Source organism: Amphiprion ocellaris, chromosome 13 (genome assembly GCF_022539595.1).
Source record: "Amphiprion ocellaris isolate individual 3 ecotype Okinawa chromosome 13, ASM2253959v1, whole genome shotgun sequence".
In the NCBI taxonomy this organism is placed as follows: Eukaryota; Metazoa; Chordata; class Actinopteri; family Pomacentridae; genus Amphiprion; species Amphiprion ocellaris.
In genome coordinates, this window is record NC_072778.1 from 31,544,393 (window position 1) to 31,563,432 (window position 19,040).

General features: G+C 39.9%; 1 protein-coding gene across 2 annotated transcripts; it reads left to right on the top strand.

Annotated features, from left to right (window-relative positions):
- The first annotated feature begins 31 nt into the window (after positions 1 to 31).
- Positions 32 to 19,029, top strand: zdhhc2 (zinc finger DHHC-type palmitoyltransferase 2). Of its 2 annotated transcripts, XM_055016782.1 has the most exons (14): positions 32 to 343; positions 3,119 to 3,145; positions 5,400 to 5,494; positions 6,094 to 6,214; positions 6,386 to 6,455; positions 6,566 to 6,598; positions 9,150 to 9,270; positions 9,390 to 9,428; positions 9,607 to 9,739; positions 10,357 to 10,483; positions 15,120 to 15,212; positions 16,654 to 16,769; positions 18,333 to 18,404; positions 18,487 to 19,029. In XM_055016782.1, the coding sequence occupies exons 1-13, from the start codon at positions 217 to 219 to the stop codon at positions 18,371 to 18,373; spliced, it is 1,143 nt and encodes a 380-aa protein (XP_054872757.1). In that variant the 5' UTR covers positions 32 to 216; the 3' UTR covers positions 18,374 to 18,404; positions 18,487 to 19,029. The 2 variants fall into 2 exon arrangements, with proteins under 2 accessions (XP_054872757.1, XP_023128063.3); XM_023272295.3 differs by lacking the exon at positions 9,390 to 9,428 and having other exon boundaries at positions 38 to 343.
- Positions 19,030 to 19,040: the final 11 nt, after the last annotated feature.

Genomic DNA, 19,040 nt, shown 5'->3' on the forward strand with positions numbered 1-19,040 from the left:
AGCAGGACGACCTGAGTGCAGCAGCAGCAGCAGCAGAAGGCGGCGGGTGGGAGGCTGGAAGGATGTTGCGTCTGAGCTGCCGATTTAGGCTGATCAGAGCCGGAGCTACGATGCAGTGACAGTCTACACGAAGACACACACACCACACAAACACACACACACACTGGGAAAGGAGAAGCACACGAATGCGCACGGGAAATGATCCGCTCCTAGACTATGGCACCGTCGGGCTCGCGTAGTATCAAGCGGGGCTGCCAGAGAGTTTTGTACTGGATCCCGGTCCTGTTCATCGCCCTCATAGTGGCTTGGTCATACTACGCCTATGTTCTGCAGCTTTGCATAGGTAAGAATCATCTGTCTGGGTACTACGAGCATGAGGCGTGCGTGTGTGTGTGTGTGTGTGTGTGTGTGTGTGGAGAGAAAGAGAGAAGGGGAGGAAATGCCTACTGACTGTTTTTTGGAAGCATTTCAGCAGTTTGTGGAGCTGAATGATGTTTTTTTTTTCTATTTGGGATGCAGAAGACTGGCTGGTTGTTTATGCAGTATGTGGACAGTCACATGACAAAAATACTCCATGCAATTGTCAGCATATTGTCACAGAGAAGTGTGTGATTATTACTATTTCTTGCATGACAGAAAAATAGAAAGATTGCACCGCCTGCTTTTTATCATAAAGTGCATGCATTATCACAGGATGTAAGAATGGGGATTAGACCACCTGATTCCAGCACTACCACTCCATCTGCACTGTCTTAAAGTCTTACTCTAATACCTCCAGGCTCATAGTTGCTGAGCTTCATTTCCTCCACCAAAAACACTTTATCATTTGCTAAGAAGCCTGGCTGTTGAGTCAGGCCTGAATCTTTCCTTCGCCGGTGGACGGTTGCAGACAGCGAACCTCGTCGGTGAACGGTGGACACAGAGTTGACCTGGATAGTGAGTAATGGTATCTAGGATGTCTCAGAGGAGTCTCAGCAGCCTACTCTTGTGCTCCATTTGGCAGCTTGTCAGACCACTAGGAAAGAAAATCTCCTATGTCAAAAAAAGAAAAAAGAGGGGGGATGAAATGGAGACTCTTTAATGAGAGCAAACAGAGGAAAACACAGGAAGAAGGGAGGGCTTTGATGTTCTGGCTGTTTACTCCCTCTTCAAATGTGGTCAAACATGCAATCCGGCTTCATCTACACCTTTATGTTTGTCTTTGCAGCTGCGATGCTGCAGGAGTGGGGTTGACTGAGTTCATCAGAGAGAGGCCTGTCCCCGGATGAACCTTTTCTAGAATTACAGGGCACCACTTGTCTGCTGCCCTCTATGAGATATTAAACCAGCTTTGATTACTGCAGGATAACAGAAATCACTCTCAGCACTCTCAGATCGGGGTTTTCTTTCTTTTTTAAACAGCATGTTGTTTTGCATCCTGTGGAACAAGAGTGAAATTGTGACGGTCACATGGCGGGACAGATGAAAACAGCAGCAGGACGGCAGCCGCTCAGGGCCAGCATGTGCTCTGCACACAGACACAGAGTCGGTTGTGTGAACGTATCGTCAGCTGATACCTCTCGCTCGTCAGCTCAGTTAATCCCATTGTCTGGCTTACATAATTCACCCCAAGCAATCTGCGGTTGACCCACTTTCTTTTTCACATCTGCCTTTGAACAGTTGGTCATCTTTTCAAGATATTAAATGTGTGGAATCAGGTGATGTTCTTGGAGTCAGGAATACCTCGTTGTGGGCAAGAAATTTCTGCAAAGAGAAAAAAGGTTGAGTGTTGATGGACTGACTGTAATGCTCACAGACGCTTTAATATACATCCTTGCACATGCCCTTAATCACACACACACACACACACACACACACACACACACACACACACACACACACACACACACACACACACACACACACACACACACACACACACACACACACACACACACACACACACACACACACACACACACACTGTCAGACTCTGGAGCTTTTATGCTGGCAAGGCACAGTTTTTGGCTGCATGCCTCAATTCAGCTCCTTGGTTCACCTTTTCTCATGTATGTGTGTGTGTGTGTGTGTGTGTGTGTGTGTGTGTGTGTGTGTGTGTGCATGTGTGCAGCTTTACAGGCTAATTGCTGAAGATGGATGAGTGTGTACGTTCAGCTAATCAGTGCTCAGATATTAGGACAAATATGAAAACAGGGTCAACTCCTCCAACAGGTCTCCACTTTGCTTGTTTTTATTGTGTACAATAAAATACTGCACATTAAAATGAAATATTGCACATGTAATCAAAATAGTGCACCTGAAATTGAAATATTATACATAATAATGAAATATTACACGTTAAATTAATCCTCTTAAGACCTAAGCTTTGAGCTGTGAGTGTGATTGTTTGTCTCTGTTGTGACAGAGTGGTGACCTGTCCAGGTGTTCCCTGCCTTCACCATCAGTCAGCTGGGACTCCAGCCCCTCCGTGACCTTAATGAGGATTAAGCTGCATATAGATAATGGATGGATGATAATACATTTTTAGACATTATATTGAAATATTGCACCTGAAAAATGAAGTATACCACATGACATTGACACATTGTACATGAAAGTGAAATTCTGCACATGAAACTATACTATTGCACATAATACTGAAACTGATATTGGACAAATTAAATAATATTGTAAATGACATTCATATTGTTGCCTCTGTTGATGCTCATTAAGTGTTGATCTGCAGCTTCCCTCTGTGGGAATTCTCAAACACACAAACTGTGCAGGATGTTAGTGTGTTTTGCGGCATCTTTTGTTAATGCGCAGTAATGCTTCTTTACATGAGAGGAGCAATGAACCAAACTGTTCAGCAGGGAGTGTGTTGTGTATGGATTTGATGCCTGGTGTGGTATCGGACGCTGGAATGAAGTGGTTACAGAGTCAGCATTTTTCAGTTTTGCTAATCTGAATCCACACATTGACTGTCAGTCAAACCTACTGACAGTCAAACACTCCACAGGGGTCGTCCCCGGGTGAAGGATTTAAAAAGAAAAATAACACTTCCACTCTCCTCTTGTTAATCCACATATTCGTGTCCCGCAGCGCCTGACTGTGTCTTTTAATTTGTGATTTTTTTCAGAGTCCATTGAAAACACGGGAGAAAAGGGTAAGTGTTTTATAACGCTGTTTAACATTAAGAGGAACCGTAAGTGTGTTCAGCTGTGTCTGTCGGAGGAGGTTCAGCAGCTTTCAGTGTGTGCAGAGGCAGCAACCATCAAAACACTATAATCTGCTTGTATCAGCTGGAAGTGTGTCATAAGATTCTGTCTTTAACTCGGCTCTGTGTGTGAAGGAAGGCTTGCATTCAGAGTGCAGAGAGGAGTCAACAGAGACCAAGATAATTATTTTTAATTTTTAGGCATTTTGTAGGTGTTAGTCTAATAATTTAGTCCAGATTAAATCATCTCCACAACTAATTCTGTACCAACATTAATATTCCCCAGAGGAAGGATCTTATTGACTTTACTGCCTTTACCTCTGCAGTCACCAGCGGGTTAAATGTCACGTCCAATAATCTGATTTATCACCAAATAATGGCTAAACTAATGACATTCTCATCAGCTGTTTAGCGCTAATTAACACATTTTAACATGTTAACACAAGCAGTCGACTGATATTTTTTTTCAACAGATGGTGAGAAAACAGAAAAATACACAACAATGTAAAATAATGAGACACTTAAATCTGCATCACCTCTGTTTCCTTAATCAGATCTACACTCTGTCGGCAGTGCACTTATTTAATAATGTGTCAACTATAAATAATGTCTATATGCATGTAAAAAAACTTAGTTGCTGTTTGCACTTTTATCTGTGCTCATATGCAAAATAGAAAACCACCCATTAGCTGCAGAAGCTAGTCAGGCCCCAGTAACTAGTCTGTACCCAGTGTAGCTCCTGTTAGTCGTCATTAATTAATCAATCCATTACTAGCAGCTAACAAGCTATGCTGAGATGAATGCAGTAAACATTACACCTGCAGAATCAGGATGTTTCAGCATCATCATTGTGAGCATCTCTATTCTAGAAATAAAAATGAGGCACATTGCTTCCCTGTCAGGTGAACTGTAAATTAAATAGATTAATCAACTCATAGATATTTGGTCTTCTTCAGTGATGATCAACTTGTTTCTTTCAAAATAAATAGCCTTTTTAAGACTGCTAGATATTAACTTCGTCTTCCAAAATGAAGATTTAAATCACACAATAAACCAAGATGAATTCAGAGATTCAACAGTTGTAATTACAGTTGCTGAATAAACACCTAAAAACATGTCTCTATGTATCTAAGTTATGTATTTAAAAGGTCTTTAAATAGTCTCCTCCTACCTCCTAGAATAGAATAGAATAGAATAGAATAGAATAGAATAGAATAGAATAGAATAGAATAGAATAGAAATAGAATAGAATAGAATAGAATAGCCACTTTATTGTCAGCCAGAACATACACTAGTTGGTGCACATCATGACTGAAATTTTGATACAAAAAGCTCACCATTGGACTGATAAAAAAAGAAAGACAAAAAAATATTCGAAACAAAATATACATATATTAAATATACATATATATATATATATATATATATATATATATATATATATATATATATATATATATATGTAGACTAGTGTTACAGTGTACACACACACATACACACACACATATATATATATATATATATATATACACACACACACACCTTTATACATAGACACTCCTTAAAATGATGTAACTTAACACAGTTGCTTACTTCAGAATGTGCAGATCTATGAAGTTTCTGTCTCTCCGTCACTATTGTACACTGTAAAACTAGTCTACAACATGCAACAGCAATTCTAATTTTGAAGAAATAAACCAAAACATGTTAGACTCAGTGACTGATCTGGAGAATAATTATGATACAGAGAGAAAGAAACTATCATCAATGCTGTTTCAAGTATTCAAATACTCAGTTAGGACCTTGACTGCTTATTTCGCTCAAAATATCTGTTCCAAAACATGAAATAGCCACATTTACCATCTTAATTTAAAAAAAAACAAACACTTGAAATCAGTGGAGGGTTTCTTTAACATAACTGTGGACAAATCTGTCAAAAAAAACAAAACACCATCTGTGTCAAACTTGTACATTTGGTCTGATATATTTTTTAGCCTAATTTTTTTCCTGCATTTTCACACTGGAACATTGCACGTAAACTACAGTGGAAACTAATTATTCAACACAAATTTTAATACAATAATTATTTTCCAGATGAAAAAGAACAGAAGTGACTTTGAATCACACCAACATTAGTGATATTCAGTGAAGCTACAAACTGTGACTAAGCGCTGACGTGCTTTACTGTTGTTTTCGCTTGCAGTCGTGTACTTGCTGGCCTACCATGTCATTTTCATCATGTTTGTGTGGGCGTACTGGCAAACCATCTTCACCAGGCCTATGAACCCCCTGAAGGAGGTGAGTGTGTCTGACTGGGACCCAATGAAGTCGGCTGCCGCCTGGAGCTGCACTTTACTGCCTCTGATCCTGACCAAAGCACTTCAGCTGCAGGGCGACGCATGCATCTTAGAGGAGTCACAGAAAAGCCATCTTTGTGTTTCAATTCCCACTGAGGCGACGGTCAGCTCATGTGAAAGCTTTCCTTTATGAGGCGTGATCACCGGATCACTTGAGGTTTCAGGAGATTGTAATCAAAATTTCACGTGTGCTGCGCCATTTGTTGTCATCACAGTTATTTGTTTCCAGTGTTCAATAATAAATTGCCTCAGCGGCTGAAAGTAATATCGCAGCTCTGTGCTGCTTTGCTCCTATTTTACCTGCTGGGGCAGAAAGAGCCAAAACAAATGGAAGAAGCAGAGACACCCTTCACTGCCTGGTATTTTAACACCAGGCGTTCCTGCATTACTGACTCTCAAACAGCATGCAGCGTATCTGACACAATGAGTGAATCAGTTGTGATGGTTTCACTGACACGATAAACAGCACTGATCAGAGATCGAGCCATTGATAAATCACAGGTGTTGTTTGACTTTCCCTCCGTGTTCTGCCCTACATAGTTCCACCTGTCCCACTCTGACAAGGAGCTGCTGGAGCGTGAAGATCGAGGAGAGTCCCAGCAGGAGATCCTGAGGAGGATAGCCAAGGACCTGCCCATCTACACCCGCACCAACTCTGGAGGTACAGTACAGTAGACGGTGCTGCTGATGCAGAACAACCAGACCAGTCTGGACTGACATGCAGCTCTCAGGGCTCATTTCAAACGCTGTCACCTTGTTAGTCTGTGGTCAAGAGTCAGGAGAGGCTGCTGCTGCTGACGGCTGTGTGATTGAATTGGTTGTGTCTCCTCAGCAATCCGTTTCTGTGACCGCTGCCAGCTGCTGAAGCCTGATCGATGTCACCATTGTTCAGTCTGTGATAAGTACGGCTCTCTGCTCACACACCTATAGAGAACAGACCACACAATATATTGCACTCTGGCAGACCGAGTAAGATTCAATTACACTGACGTCTGACCCTGCTGCGTTTCAGATGCATCCTGAAGATGGATCACCACTGCCCCTGGTATGTAGTGATTCTCTTTTATTAAACAGGCCGTGCTCACATGCTGTTCTTGTATCCTTGCTGTTATATATTTCTTTTTCATTAAAAGCCCCACAGTATTCAAGTGTCGCAGTCCAACATATTTAAGATTGCAGCACACTCCTCAGTTCCACTCCAGATATCTGGGTTATGTAAACAGGCGTCATACAGACACACAAACAGCCTGTTTATTGCTCAGAATGTGATACTCGCAGCTGCCAGAAGACTGATTTTGGCAGCAGTGGGAGGCAGAATAAATCAGATATTCGTCAGTGTAATTTGTGGCGAACATGAAGAGTTTGTCTGCTGTCTCTGCTCTATATCAAACCAAGGAAAAAAAAGATGAGAAATCAGTGGTAATGCAATTTTCCGTCACGTCATAAAGGATTTAGGAGTTGTTTGTTGCTGTGTTCACCAAAACGTGCACTGTGTGAACATGTCCTCAGATAAAATGTAATGCACTAAACATACCAAGCCCTGTAATTCTCATGTTTCAAGATTTTCTACTATTATTGAGGCCAAAACAAATAGACAAGTACTCCACCAAGGCTGCTCAGTCATTGTATCATTTCCGACAAATGAAATCTTCAAAAAATTCGTGGCAAAAATCACGGCACTATGGAATGTGTCCATTTAATATAGATGTACTCACAAACAAAATGACCTTGCGCTGAGCACAGGCGTGTGATATGCATGTGTACGTTATGTACGGATACCGAATTGTGTGACCTAAATATGTAGCAGGTGGCAAGAATTGATAGGACTCGGAAACACCTCCACAATTTAATCAACTGTTCCTTGTATCATTTCTGATGGATAAGTCCTGATAAGTCTGCAATGGTGGATTTGTAGTAGGATCATAATCATGTGATCGTCAGCAGGCAGCTGATGTAGTGTTCACTTGTTGTCATAGTTACAGTGACGCTATCTCGTAATGATGCAGAAGTGTTCAGCAAATCCGTGGATCCAGACAATAAGCCACATCACTGCCAAAATCTAATCAGTTGGTCCTTGTGTCATTTCTGACCTTCCCTGAAAATTTCATCCAAATCCATTGGCCCAGTTTTGAGTAATGTTGCTAACAAACAGATGGACAGACAAATGTACGCCAATCGTCGCACAACTCCAGCGTTCCTTTGAAAACTTTAGTGGGATGCATGTTTTATGCCAAAAATAAATGTAAATACAAGAGGAAATCTGTGTTGCAATGGGAAACTAAATACATGCTGTTGTGCAAAACTGCTAAAAATCTTGTGAAATCAAACAAGCACATTTCTGGATTGTTAGTAAATTTGAATCTATTGCAGTCGGGATAAAGGAAGAATCTGGTCAGCAAACAGAGGCAAAGGAGGTACAGCGTATTTATACTACAAAAATGAACACAAAACTCTTTTTCCACTGGTTAGTTATGGAGAGTTCTGTGCATTTAATCTCTGGTATTTTTTCCACAACATGGAAGAAAATGCTGAGTTCTACTTTCTAGCTTAGATGAAAATGCAGCTCCCTAAATGGAGCTTTTCAATATAACAGCTATTCCTGAATTCTTATGTGGCACACACCCGTCCAATTACAAAAAACAGTAGTCAGCCTTCACACAAACAGATAAATGATTATCCAAGAGCTCACGATTGACTTTGCTTTCACGATGCAACTCTGTCGCTGCAAAACATCAATCAGTGGAGAGGGATTAGTGCAAAATGACACACGAAAAGCAAAAAATGTGTTATGACAACTTGCAAAATGACTTAATAAACTGGCTTGTTAATTATATATCATTTGGTGATATCAGGCTGCTGGGCCAAAATGTTCATAATGAAAGGTTGCTTCTCAAATCTAGTTTGGCATTTTGTTTTTTGTAATAACATGAAAAATAAAGCAGAAAAACAGATTTGTTAACTCAGTGAAATGACATACATTACCATTGAAAAGTTTGAAATATCCTTATATTTTAAAGAAAAGCTTTTTTCAATGAAGATAACAACAAATGAATCAGAAATACAGTGCAGACATTGTTAATGTGGTAAATGACTATTCTAGCTGGAAACAGCTGATTTTTAATGGAATATCTCCATAGGGGTACAGAGGAACATTTCCAGCAACCATCACTCCTGTGTTCTAATGCTACATTGTGTTAGCTAATGGTGTTGAAAGGCTCATTAATTATTAGAAAACCCTTGTGCAGTTAACACATGAATAAAAGTGGGAGTTTTCATGGAAAACATGAAATTGGCTGGGTGACCCCAAGCTTTTGAACAGTAGTGTATTATTTAAATAAATACCATTATTACCATTCAGGTTCCCCGTTAGTTCATCTGGGAGAGAGTGTGAACCCCATATTAAATGAAAATAAGCCCCCAGAAATTTATTAGAAAAATCAAAGAACTGAGTTAATATAAAAGGTGCCCAACAACTCATCCCCACATTTTACTGTTCTTCTGTTCAGCTGCAGTGAAGATTTTAGAAAAATAAAATATATAATTTAGAAAAGGTTTCAACATGTACATTGACCTACATCCCTTCATTCTTCTCACAGGGTGAATAACTGTGTGGGATTCTCCAACTACAAGTTTTTCATGCTGTTCCTGGCGTATTCGCTACTTTACTGCCTTTTTATAACTGCTACAGATCTTCAGTACTTCATAAAGTTTTGGCTAGTAAGTATTGCTAATCCAACATGACAGGGATCTTTGATTACATGATGGAAAGTCTTTCTTATCTGCACAAAACATCACATTTATGTTTTACATATGTGGTATTTGATTTTTCTCACAAGGCTGGAGGTAGAGCACATTTCCGTCTGAAGGAATACCTGGTATGAAGTAAACAGCTAGTTACTGGTGCTAAAATAGAAGCACTTTACTGAGTTTCCCTTAAAATAGTTAGTTGAGGTCTCATAAATCCCAGTAGACGGTGCCTGATGATGAGATTTAACTCATTTTCATGTCCTCTTTTGTCAGTTTAAATGTGTTATTGTTTTGTTTACCCCCCAGAACGGCCTCCCAGACACTCAGGCAAAGTTCCACATCCTGTTCCTCTTCTTCTCGTCCTCCATGTTTTCCGTCAGCCTGGCGTCGCTCTTCATCTACCACTGCTGGCTGGTCTGTAAGAACAGATCCACTCTTGGTAGGTGTTTATGTGGATGTTTGTGTGTTTGAAGCAGCCTCAGTTGGACTCCAGCCTCCTCTTCTGTGTGCATCTCCTTCTAGTCTGCTCACTGTTTGCACAAATGTTGTCTTTGCTCTAATGATGAAGGATGTTTTCATTGCATTTCTCCCACCAGTCAGTCACCGTCCTCATCAGCGCAGAGACTCAATGAGCCTCTCTGGGCCGCTATCAGACGGAGCACTTTCTCATTATGTGTGCACAGTGGCACACTTTGTCTGTGTGCGTTGAGGAGAGTGGATTATCCACAGGAGTATGTTACAGTGTAATGCAAAGACACAAGGCTCAGGGCAGTAAGCAGCTTAGTAACAGACACTGATACGCCGTTCAGATGGACAAGTCACACCTGGTGAAACAGTCTGAGGTCTGCTTTTACCGCACAACAAAGACACTTTCATTCAGAGTTGTTTCATTGATGCCGTAGTCCTGCAGGAACAGCTCCTGTGGTGATCTGTTGTCTGAATGAGCTCCTGTTATCAGTTTGAATAACGGCTTATATAAAGACAGAGGAGGCAGCGCTGTGTTTATTCATCTTCATGCCAGACTGACTCTTCCTCTCCACGTCTGTGTTTTTTCAGAGGCTGTGCGAGCTCCGGTGTTTCGTCACGGCACAGATAAGAACGGCTTCAGTCTGGGCTTCAGTAAGAACTTCCGGCAGGTCTTTGGGGATGAAGTTAAATACTGGCCTGTTCCCGTGTTCTCCAGGTAAAGGTCGTCCCTCGAAGGTATTCAAAAGAAGTCACTTATCAAATAAAAGATGATTAAATTATTAGAAACAGGAAACCTAATATCCCAGTAAATAAATTATTGACACCATCTTCAGGAGGATCATTTTACGTTTTCCAAGCGGTGGTCATCTCTAATGTTACATCCTGACTGAAGCACAATCAGGTCAAAGACTTCATGTGCTGCTTCAACATGCAAGTAAAAATACAACCAACTCAAAACTTGTTGACATTAAAGATTTAGAATCATTCAGTGCTGTAGATTTGCAGGACAGCTACAACTGACTGAAATATGTTCTCCATCTTTTGAGCATTTTTAGTGCTGTGGCCCAGGTGAAAAAGCATGTTGTCCACTAATAACAGTGTGGCTGTTCTCCTGCTGTATAAGCTGAAGTGCACAAGCAAGTAGCTGCAGCCAGTTTCAGCAGTCGTACTGCAATTTCTCCAGGAATTGCATATTTTAGTTACATGGCAGCTGCCTCACAACAAGCTTCTGGTTCAAACCTTTTTTGTCTCTCAGTTTTGCCCAGTGATTCACTGGTAACCTGTCCAGGGTGTAACCTACCATTCACCCTATGTAAGCTGCACTGGACTCCACCCTCTACAGGAAAAAATGGGTTTTAGCTAATGGATGAATTTTAACATAAAATCAAGACGAAGCATATACAGAAGATACCAGGATATTGCTTTGGGCTGTGTTTCTGGGTAAAATAGGATTAAAATATGTCCAAACATAATGTAAGGGCCTTTTTTTTTTTTTTTTTTTTTTTTTTTTAAACATCTTTGTGCTGTCAATTCAAATAAAGGCATCAAAATAGAGCCTCCCAAATGGTCACTATTGAATGTTATTCAATAATAAGTGAATAATGATGGTTTAAACACTCTTGGGAAAGGAGGCTATCCTCTAATCCAGGGGTGGGCAATTAATTTTCATACGGGGCCACATGAGAAACTTTGACGGTTGTTAAGGGCCGGACCAGTACACTTACAGCTCTGCTCAATATATATCTCAATAAAAACAGTAAATGAAACATTACAATGATACAATGAAAATGTGGAACACAGAACACAACTATTTAATGAAAGACTTTGTTTTTTCATTTAAACTATGATTGCTGCCTATTGAGTTGTAGATATTTTTGATGGTGTGACTTCCTTCAGGGTGGGCATGTGGATGAGAATGTTGCCCTCCAACTGGCTTGAGAGAAACTTCAGCTTTCTCATAAAAGCAGTCACCAGGCTGTACATTCATGCGCAAAGAGGCCGTTGCCTTGCAGCTTGGTATTTAGTTCATTCATTAGTGCAGTCACATCAACAGCAAAAGCAAGGTCTGCCATCCAGTCTGCATCTGAGAGCTCGGTGATGTCCCTGCCTTTCTTCTCACAAAACTCTTGAATCTCTGCTCTCAGATCCCAAACTCGTTTAAGCATCTTGTCCAGGCTGATCCACCTGACAGCTGTCTGGTAACCAAGGTTACCATGTTCACTCTCATCTCCTCCAAAAAGACAACAAACTGTCTGTAATTCAATGCTCCTGCCCTGATGAAGTTAACTACTTTAGCTACAACATCAGTCACGTGGTTGATTTTTAGCACTGACTTACACAGCACCTCCTGATGTATAATACAATGCAACAATATCAGTTTCTGTTCTGGGTTTATTTCAGTCACTTTATCTTGCATCCGTTTCAAAAGTCCAACATTTTTCCCTGTCAAATTTGGACAGCCATCAGTTGTAACACCAACCAAATTCTCCCATTTTAGTCCCAGCTTGTTCATGCATGTATTTACCTGATTGAAAGAATCACTCACCGTCGTGGTTCCCTTCATTGGCTGCACAGCTGACAGCTCCTCCGTCATCGCAAAGGTTTTTGTTAGTCCACGTACAAAGATGAGTAACTGGGCTGTGTCACGGACATCACAGCTCTCGTCCAGAGCCAAGGACAAAACGTCAAAATCGTACACTTTGTTGTGCAGCTGAAGCTCCAGATTTTCGGCGATGCTCTCCGCCCGCCTCGTTACGGTTCGCCTCCAAAGGGGCACATTAACGAACGCTCCTTTCTTCTCCGGGCATATAAACGCTGCAGAGTCCACCAGACATTCTTTTATAAACTCTCCATCAGAGAATGGCTTACTGACATCCCTTTATATGTGAGCTTTGGTAAAAATCCTTGCTGCTTTAGCAGTTTAGCAGCAAACTTTCAGATATCCTCCCCGCTTTGCATCAGTCAAATGTTTGTACGAAAAAAACGGCACCTTAGCAGATCTTTCAAAGTAAAAGCAGTGCAGGCGTATCGCTTGCATGCATTGTGATGATTTATATTTGCACTGACTTTTAATATTTTCCAATGACCTCATATGGGCCAGTCAGGGTCATCCAGCGGGCCGGATGTGGCCCGCGGGCCGTAGGATGCCCAGGTCTGCTCTAATCAAACAGGTTTTGCAGGAGTACACAAGCAGCAGCAGTTTTAAGCAACAGCTACCAGCAATCACACTGCAATTTGTCCAGGAATTGCACATTCTAGTTAGAGGTGGTGTGGTGGTTCTGTGGTAAGTGATGAGCCCAGAGTTGAACTTGCCTAATTAAATGTCAGGTGGGATAGACTCCAGCCCCTTATGACCCTCTGAATAGCTGAACATTTTTACTCCTAAGAGTTATTATGAGCTCCACACAGATTAACCACGATATTAAAACCACCTGCGTGTTATTGTGTAGGTCCCCTTTCTGCTGCTAAAACAGCTGTGAATCATTGGGGAACGTACACTGGACCTCTGGGGGAGACCTGTGGTGTCTGGAACTGGGATTCAGTGGATCCTTTGGGTCCTGGGGGTTGAGTTATTGGTCCTTTGTGGATGCTTGATTGACTTGGGATCTGAAGATTTTTGAGTTTGCCCCTTCGTCATTTTCCTTGAGTTGTTCCTGAGCATTATTTGCAGTGTGGCAGGGCCTGCTGGCATTGGGGAGAGCTTGGTCTGCCACAATACTTAGATGGGTACCAAAGCAGCAACCACATGAATACCAGGACACAACGTTTCCTAGCAGGACATCGCATTGTAACAAGATAATCAATGTTACCACCTGTCAGTGGTTTGGATATTGTAGATGATCAATGTCGCCTCCATTTCCCTTGCATTTAAAAAACAAAATTGGCATATAGTACAAACCATTTTTAAACAAGTAAAGCACTCAGAGAGCGCAGTACTCCACCAAGGCTGCACAGTCGTTTAATTTCCGATGCCTGAAATCTTGTGAAAATTTGTGGCAGAAATCACAGCATCATAGAATGTCATTTAATATAGATGTACCCACAAACAAAATGACCTTGTGCTGAGCACAGGCGTGTGTTATGCATGTGTACGTTATGTACAGATACCGAATCGCAGGACCTAAATATGTAGCGGGTGGCAGGAATTGATGGACTCGGAAACACCCCCACAATTGTTCCTTGTATCATTTCTGACAGATAAGTCCTGATAAGTCCACAGTCGTGGATTTGTAGTAGGATCACAATCATGTGATCTTTAGCAGGCAGCTGTCAATCACATGATTGTGTTCACATGATTGTGTTCACTTGCTGTCATAGTTACAGTGACGCCATGCCTCTATCTCGCAATGATACAAAAATCTTTAACAAATCCATGGATCCAGACTATAAGCCGCATCACTGCCAAAATCCAATCACTTGGTCCTTGTGTCATTTCTGACCTTCCCTGAAAATTTCATCCAAATCCATTAGTCTGTTTTAAAGTAATGTTGCTAACAGACAGATGGACAGACTGACAAATGTACATTGATCGTCACATAACTCCGCTGTTCTTTGGTGGAGTAAAAATGGCGACTGCAAACAAATCTGTTGTACACAAGCTCATTATAATACCATGTACATTTATTTGCAGTGTGGTGTTAAAACTCTGCATCAGAGCTCACAGAAAGCACACACACTTTCATCAGAGCGGTTTGGTCACATTTCAACAGTTTTACTCAGGATGTCAAAGCAGTCCTGAATGAATGAAATCAGTGTTCAGTTTGGGGATTAGTGAGCGCTGCCGCTTAGTTTGAGACCAAAGAGTTCAAAAGACGGAGAAAGTCCCAGAAGAGGCAGGAGCACATCAGCTGCTGCAAACAGCTACATCCCTCAGTGAATTAATGCAGAAGTAAAATTACTAATTTGTACTGACAGAATGAATAATTCTATGATTGTACAGCTTGTAATGTACAAACACGAGACAGTTTTGAGGTACAAATATAACAAAGTAACACATCATGAATGAAAAGTTAAATGTCAAATGTGTTGATGCTACAGCTTTAGTTGTATGACTTGTGGCTTTTTCGGTGGGTAAAGCTAGCTAATAGCATTACGTGGCATAATTTGCATTGCAGAATCATTTTTGCTGACTGGTTGACTCATCTTTACTTGTGCCGCATTAACACTTCATTTTAGCATTTACTCTTATCCCATAATTGCCACCGGTAGCAACAGTGTTCAGCAAAAAGCTACACAGGCTTCCTTTAACATGAAATTTATTAATCATCATTTCCACAACAGTAGACATGTTGGGTTATAATGTCACCTTAAATTGAACAGATTGCTGATAGTATTTGTTTCTGGCGCTTCAGTTCAGGTGACGGCTGCTCCTTCCCGACCTGCCTGGTGAATCTGGACCCTGAGCAGCCGTCGTCACCCAGCGGCTCCAACCCTGCCAGCAAGGCGTGAGTGAAAACAAGAACACACCCACCCATTACAAATGGAAACACAAGTCTGCACAGCTACACTGCAAAATAAGAGAGAAAATGACCAGTTTGTATCGACTGACATTATGTCCAACCAACAAACTAAAATGACTTAGAGGAGGTTTTCCAATCTACAATCAAAAATATTTTTAATTACACGTCTTAAGTAAAGTCTCCATGTATGTTAACCCTCCTGTTGTCCTCATTTACGGGCACCAAAAAATATTGTTTCCTTGTCTGAAAAAAAAATCCAAAAATTCAGAAAAAAAATTCCCCAAATTTCGGAAAATTTGCAAAACCTCCAGGAAGAAAATTCCAATAATCCCTTAAAAGTTTCTCTTAAAAGTTTTATTTTTAAAAAAATCCCTCAAATTTGGCAAGAAAATTCTTCTAAATATTTTCAAAAAATGAGTAAAAATCTTCCCAAAAAATCCTAAAAATATCTAAAGTGATTCCATATATATCAGTAAAATTTCTAATATTTTCTTTACGAACATTCACATAAAAATCAACCAAAAACCAGTGAAATTCACTGGATTTTGGTTGATTTTTTGTGAATATTCTTAAGAAACATTTTTAACATTTCTTTTTTTCCACCAAAAAAGGTTCAAAGATTTCCCAAAAATGTTGAAAATGTGGACATCAGAAGTTTCACTGTCAAAATATATTTTTTTCCCACATTTTCAAACTTTAAAACGGGTCAATTTTGACCCGCAGGACGACACGAGGGTTAAGATTGTGAAGGGGACTTGAAAGTTTTTTGTCCATCTTTTGTCACTTTGTAATTTTTGTGTAATTTTTTTGTCTCTTTTTTGTTCTGTTTCGTGTTGTCTCATTTTTTTTGTCATTTTGCTTCTTGCTTTTGTTGTTTTGTGTCTCATTTTTGTAATATTTTGTCTTGTTTTTGTTGTTTTTTTTGTCTTTTTAAAAGTAAAATACTATATCATTCAGCTCCAGATGCCTGTGACTAAATGTTTTGTGTCTTTGCCGATCCACTGTGATCTATAGGTTGTAATGTGTAAATGATAAACTGAATTTATTTTTCTTAACAAATTTCAGGTGGTTCGTAATGTTTTGAAAAAAAGATAATTCCTTAAATGTGAACATTTTCAGAATGTACTCTTTTGTACTAAAGCAAAGGAAAAATCTGGAGTTGTGTTTATTTATAGGTTACTGTGCTCTGATTTTACTGGTCACTTGAGATCAAATTGGGTTGAATGTGGCCTATATGAACTAAATGAGTTTGACACCTCTGGTCTAGAGTGTACAAGTCTAGTGATTTATTGACTGCGTAGGTTCAATGAAGCAGGAGAATCCCTCTGCAGCAGCTCATTTTAGCTGACAGGATTTATAAAAGTTTTATCTTAACGGGAAAATTGTCCATGAAGTTTTGTTTACATCTCTGGTTTTGTGTTTTCAGTGCAGCAGAAGGTCGCCAGTTTCCCTCCAAACCTCTGAGAGAGAGTCAGAGTCGCCTGCTGAGCAGCACCCCCTCCTGGTCTGAGAGTGACGGTGCAGCAGACAAGGACAAGAAGGGCAAGATAATGTTATACTTCTTGTAGGGTCATTCTGTATCAACTCACCAAACCTTTGTCTGTTCATGTCAGGAATTTTGCTGAAAAAATTACCGTAAAAACTTATGTTCTACTACAAAAATCCTAAAGTTCTACAACAAACTTTTTTAGTTATGATTTTTTAAAAGTTTGGACTCTTGAACTGAATTAAATCTTCTTTTGCGATTCCTCCTGAGCCTCAGGAATATTTATTTTTCACAGAATTTGGTTGAAATTTGCATGAAACAACCACAAAACCCCCAAAATTATCTGAAACTAAACAACTGTAACTGAATGTTTCAGAGTGATTAAATTAATAACAATATATAATTTCCTTGCACAAAGATTCTTCAATTCTCAAAATCAAGTCTCAGAAGTTAATATTTCCTCTAGTTTTCACTTTCTTGTAATGAATATCTGATTCTATGTAGTATTAATAGCATTAATTACATAGTTTTTTGTCTGAAAGGGTTTTGTTAATGCTAAATGTAGCTTCAGAGTTGAAAAACCTTTTAAGTTGTTTTGATTGTATATTTGTCCAAGAAACGTATTTTTAAATAAATTTTTAATGGGAAATTATTAGTATTCTTTGCACATATCATTAATTTATCATTAAATACTTTTGTTTAGAAGGTTTTCTTTCTCTATGTGATACCTACACTCACCAGTCACTTTATTATTTACACCTGTGAAATGGAATACAACCCGGTAGACGCGGGTGTCGGTTTCATTTTAACATTTGTGAGCGGATGTCTGATCCCAGGTGATTCTGAGCATTAAATACTACATGTCTTGCATTTGGGTGAATTTTTATGCACCTTTTGTGGTGTTTTTTGTGCAATTTAAGGTGGAAATACCTGCTTTTATGTAAAGAAAATACAAAATTTGGGCACCAAATGACCATTCAGAATATAATGGAATATAATACAGAAAGGCTGTCAGGCATTCTATACAGCTTTCAAATATTTATTCCCCCTTTTTCGACCTTATCTTTGCTAAGTAAACACAGGTACAGTTGGTATGATTTTACTTCCTTCTCCTCTTCTTTTGAGTCTTTTGTTTGCTTAAGCAACCTCTTGCCTCTAACTATACTTTATGGCACCTCGTCACGTCAACGATGAATTAATTCAGTTTAATTAATTTATAAACACCTGCACTTTAATAGAGCACCAGAAAAAGTTCTGCTCATGTTCAAAACCGACCCTTTCTGAGGAATTGTTGTGTTCATGAGGATGTAATAGTGTTTTTTTTTTTTTCAGAAAATAGCTCCTCTGCTTCTTTCTTGTTTTTATCAATGGGATAAATGCTTGTTTTGTAAATATTAAGAGGGTCGTATCTTCTCCATCTTTCCTGAAATCTACTTCTATTCCATTACAACAGCTCTGCCATAAAACCTACTTCCGCAAAGCTTTTATGTTTTCCATTAGAGAGGGTTGGGTGAGCTGGCACTGAACGACCTGATAATGGCTTTCTCTAAAGCTTCCTGCTTACATACCCTAATGAGAAACTTTATGTGATGCATTTTATTCCACCCGTGTGTGTTCAGGTGCCAGTAACCCAGGGATGACCATCGAAAATGAGGCGTAACCACGGTTACAGCTGACAACAAACCAGAACAGTAAGTTTGGACTCATACAGAAGCGAACCACATCATAAAACTGATCATAAACTGATAGACTGTCATGTGTTTGACCCTGCAGCTCTATGCTGCCCCCTCCTCTGTGTTTGTGCCTATCAGAACGTGACGTGGTGATGACATCATCGATACTTATTTCCCACACTGCACCCTGCTTCTGAGAGTTCAACATCACACACAAACAGACTATTATCAGTTATCCGTCTGAATGTCAGAACAGAAATTTAAAAATTGCATTCCAGAAATCCAGTTTTTCATTTATTTGTATATAAACAAGCACAGATCGGCGACGGAGTTTTGCACTTAAATCTGTGCGTTACGTTCATGTGTCAGAAAATTACCAGATTATTTATGTTGTTTTCATAGCTTAGCACACAAGTAAATGCTGTTATGAGTTTGCCAAATGTTTGAGTGTAGATTAGTAGTGGTGTTAACGTGCTGTAACCGACATTCCTTTATTGCCATTTTTTTTGTTTTTGGTGGCGTTTTTGTCATTTTATTTTGGAAGGGAGGGGAAGGGCAGGTTTTTGTGGAGTCAAATGATGCATGCACTCATCTCAGGATGTCACTTTGCTGTAGTGAACTGTACCACAACACCCCCCCCCCCCCCCCCCCCCC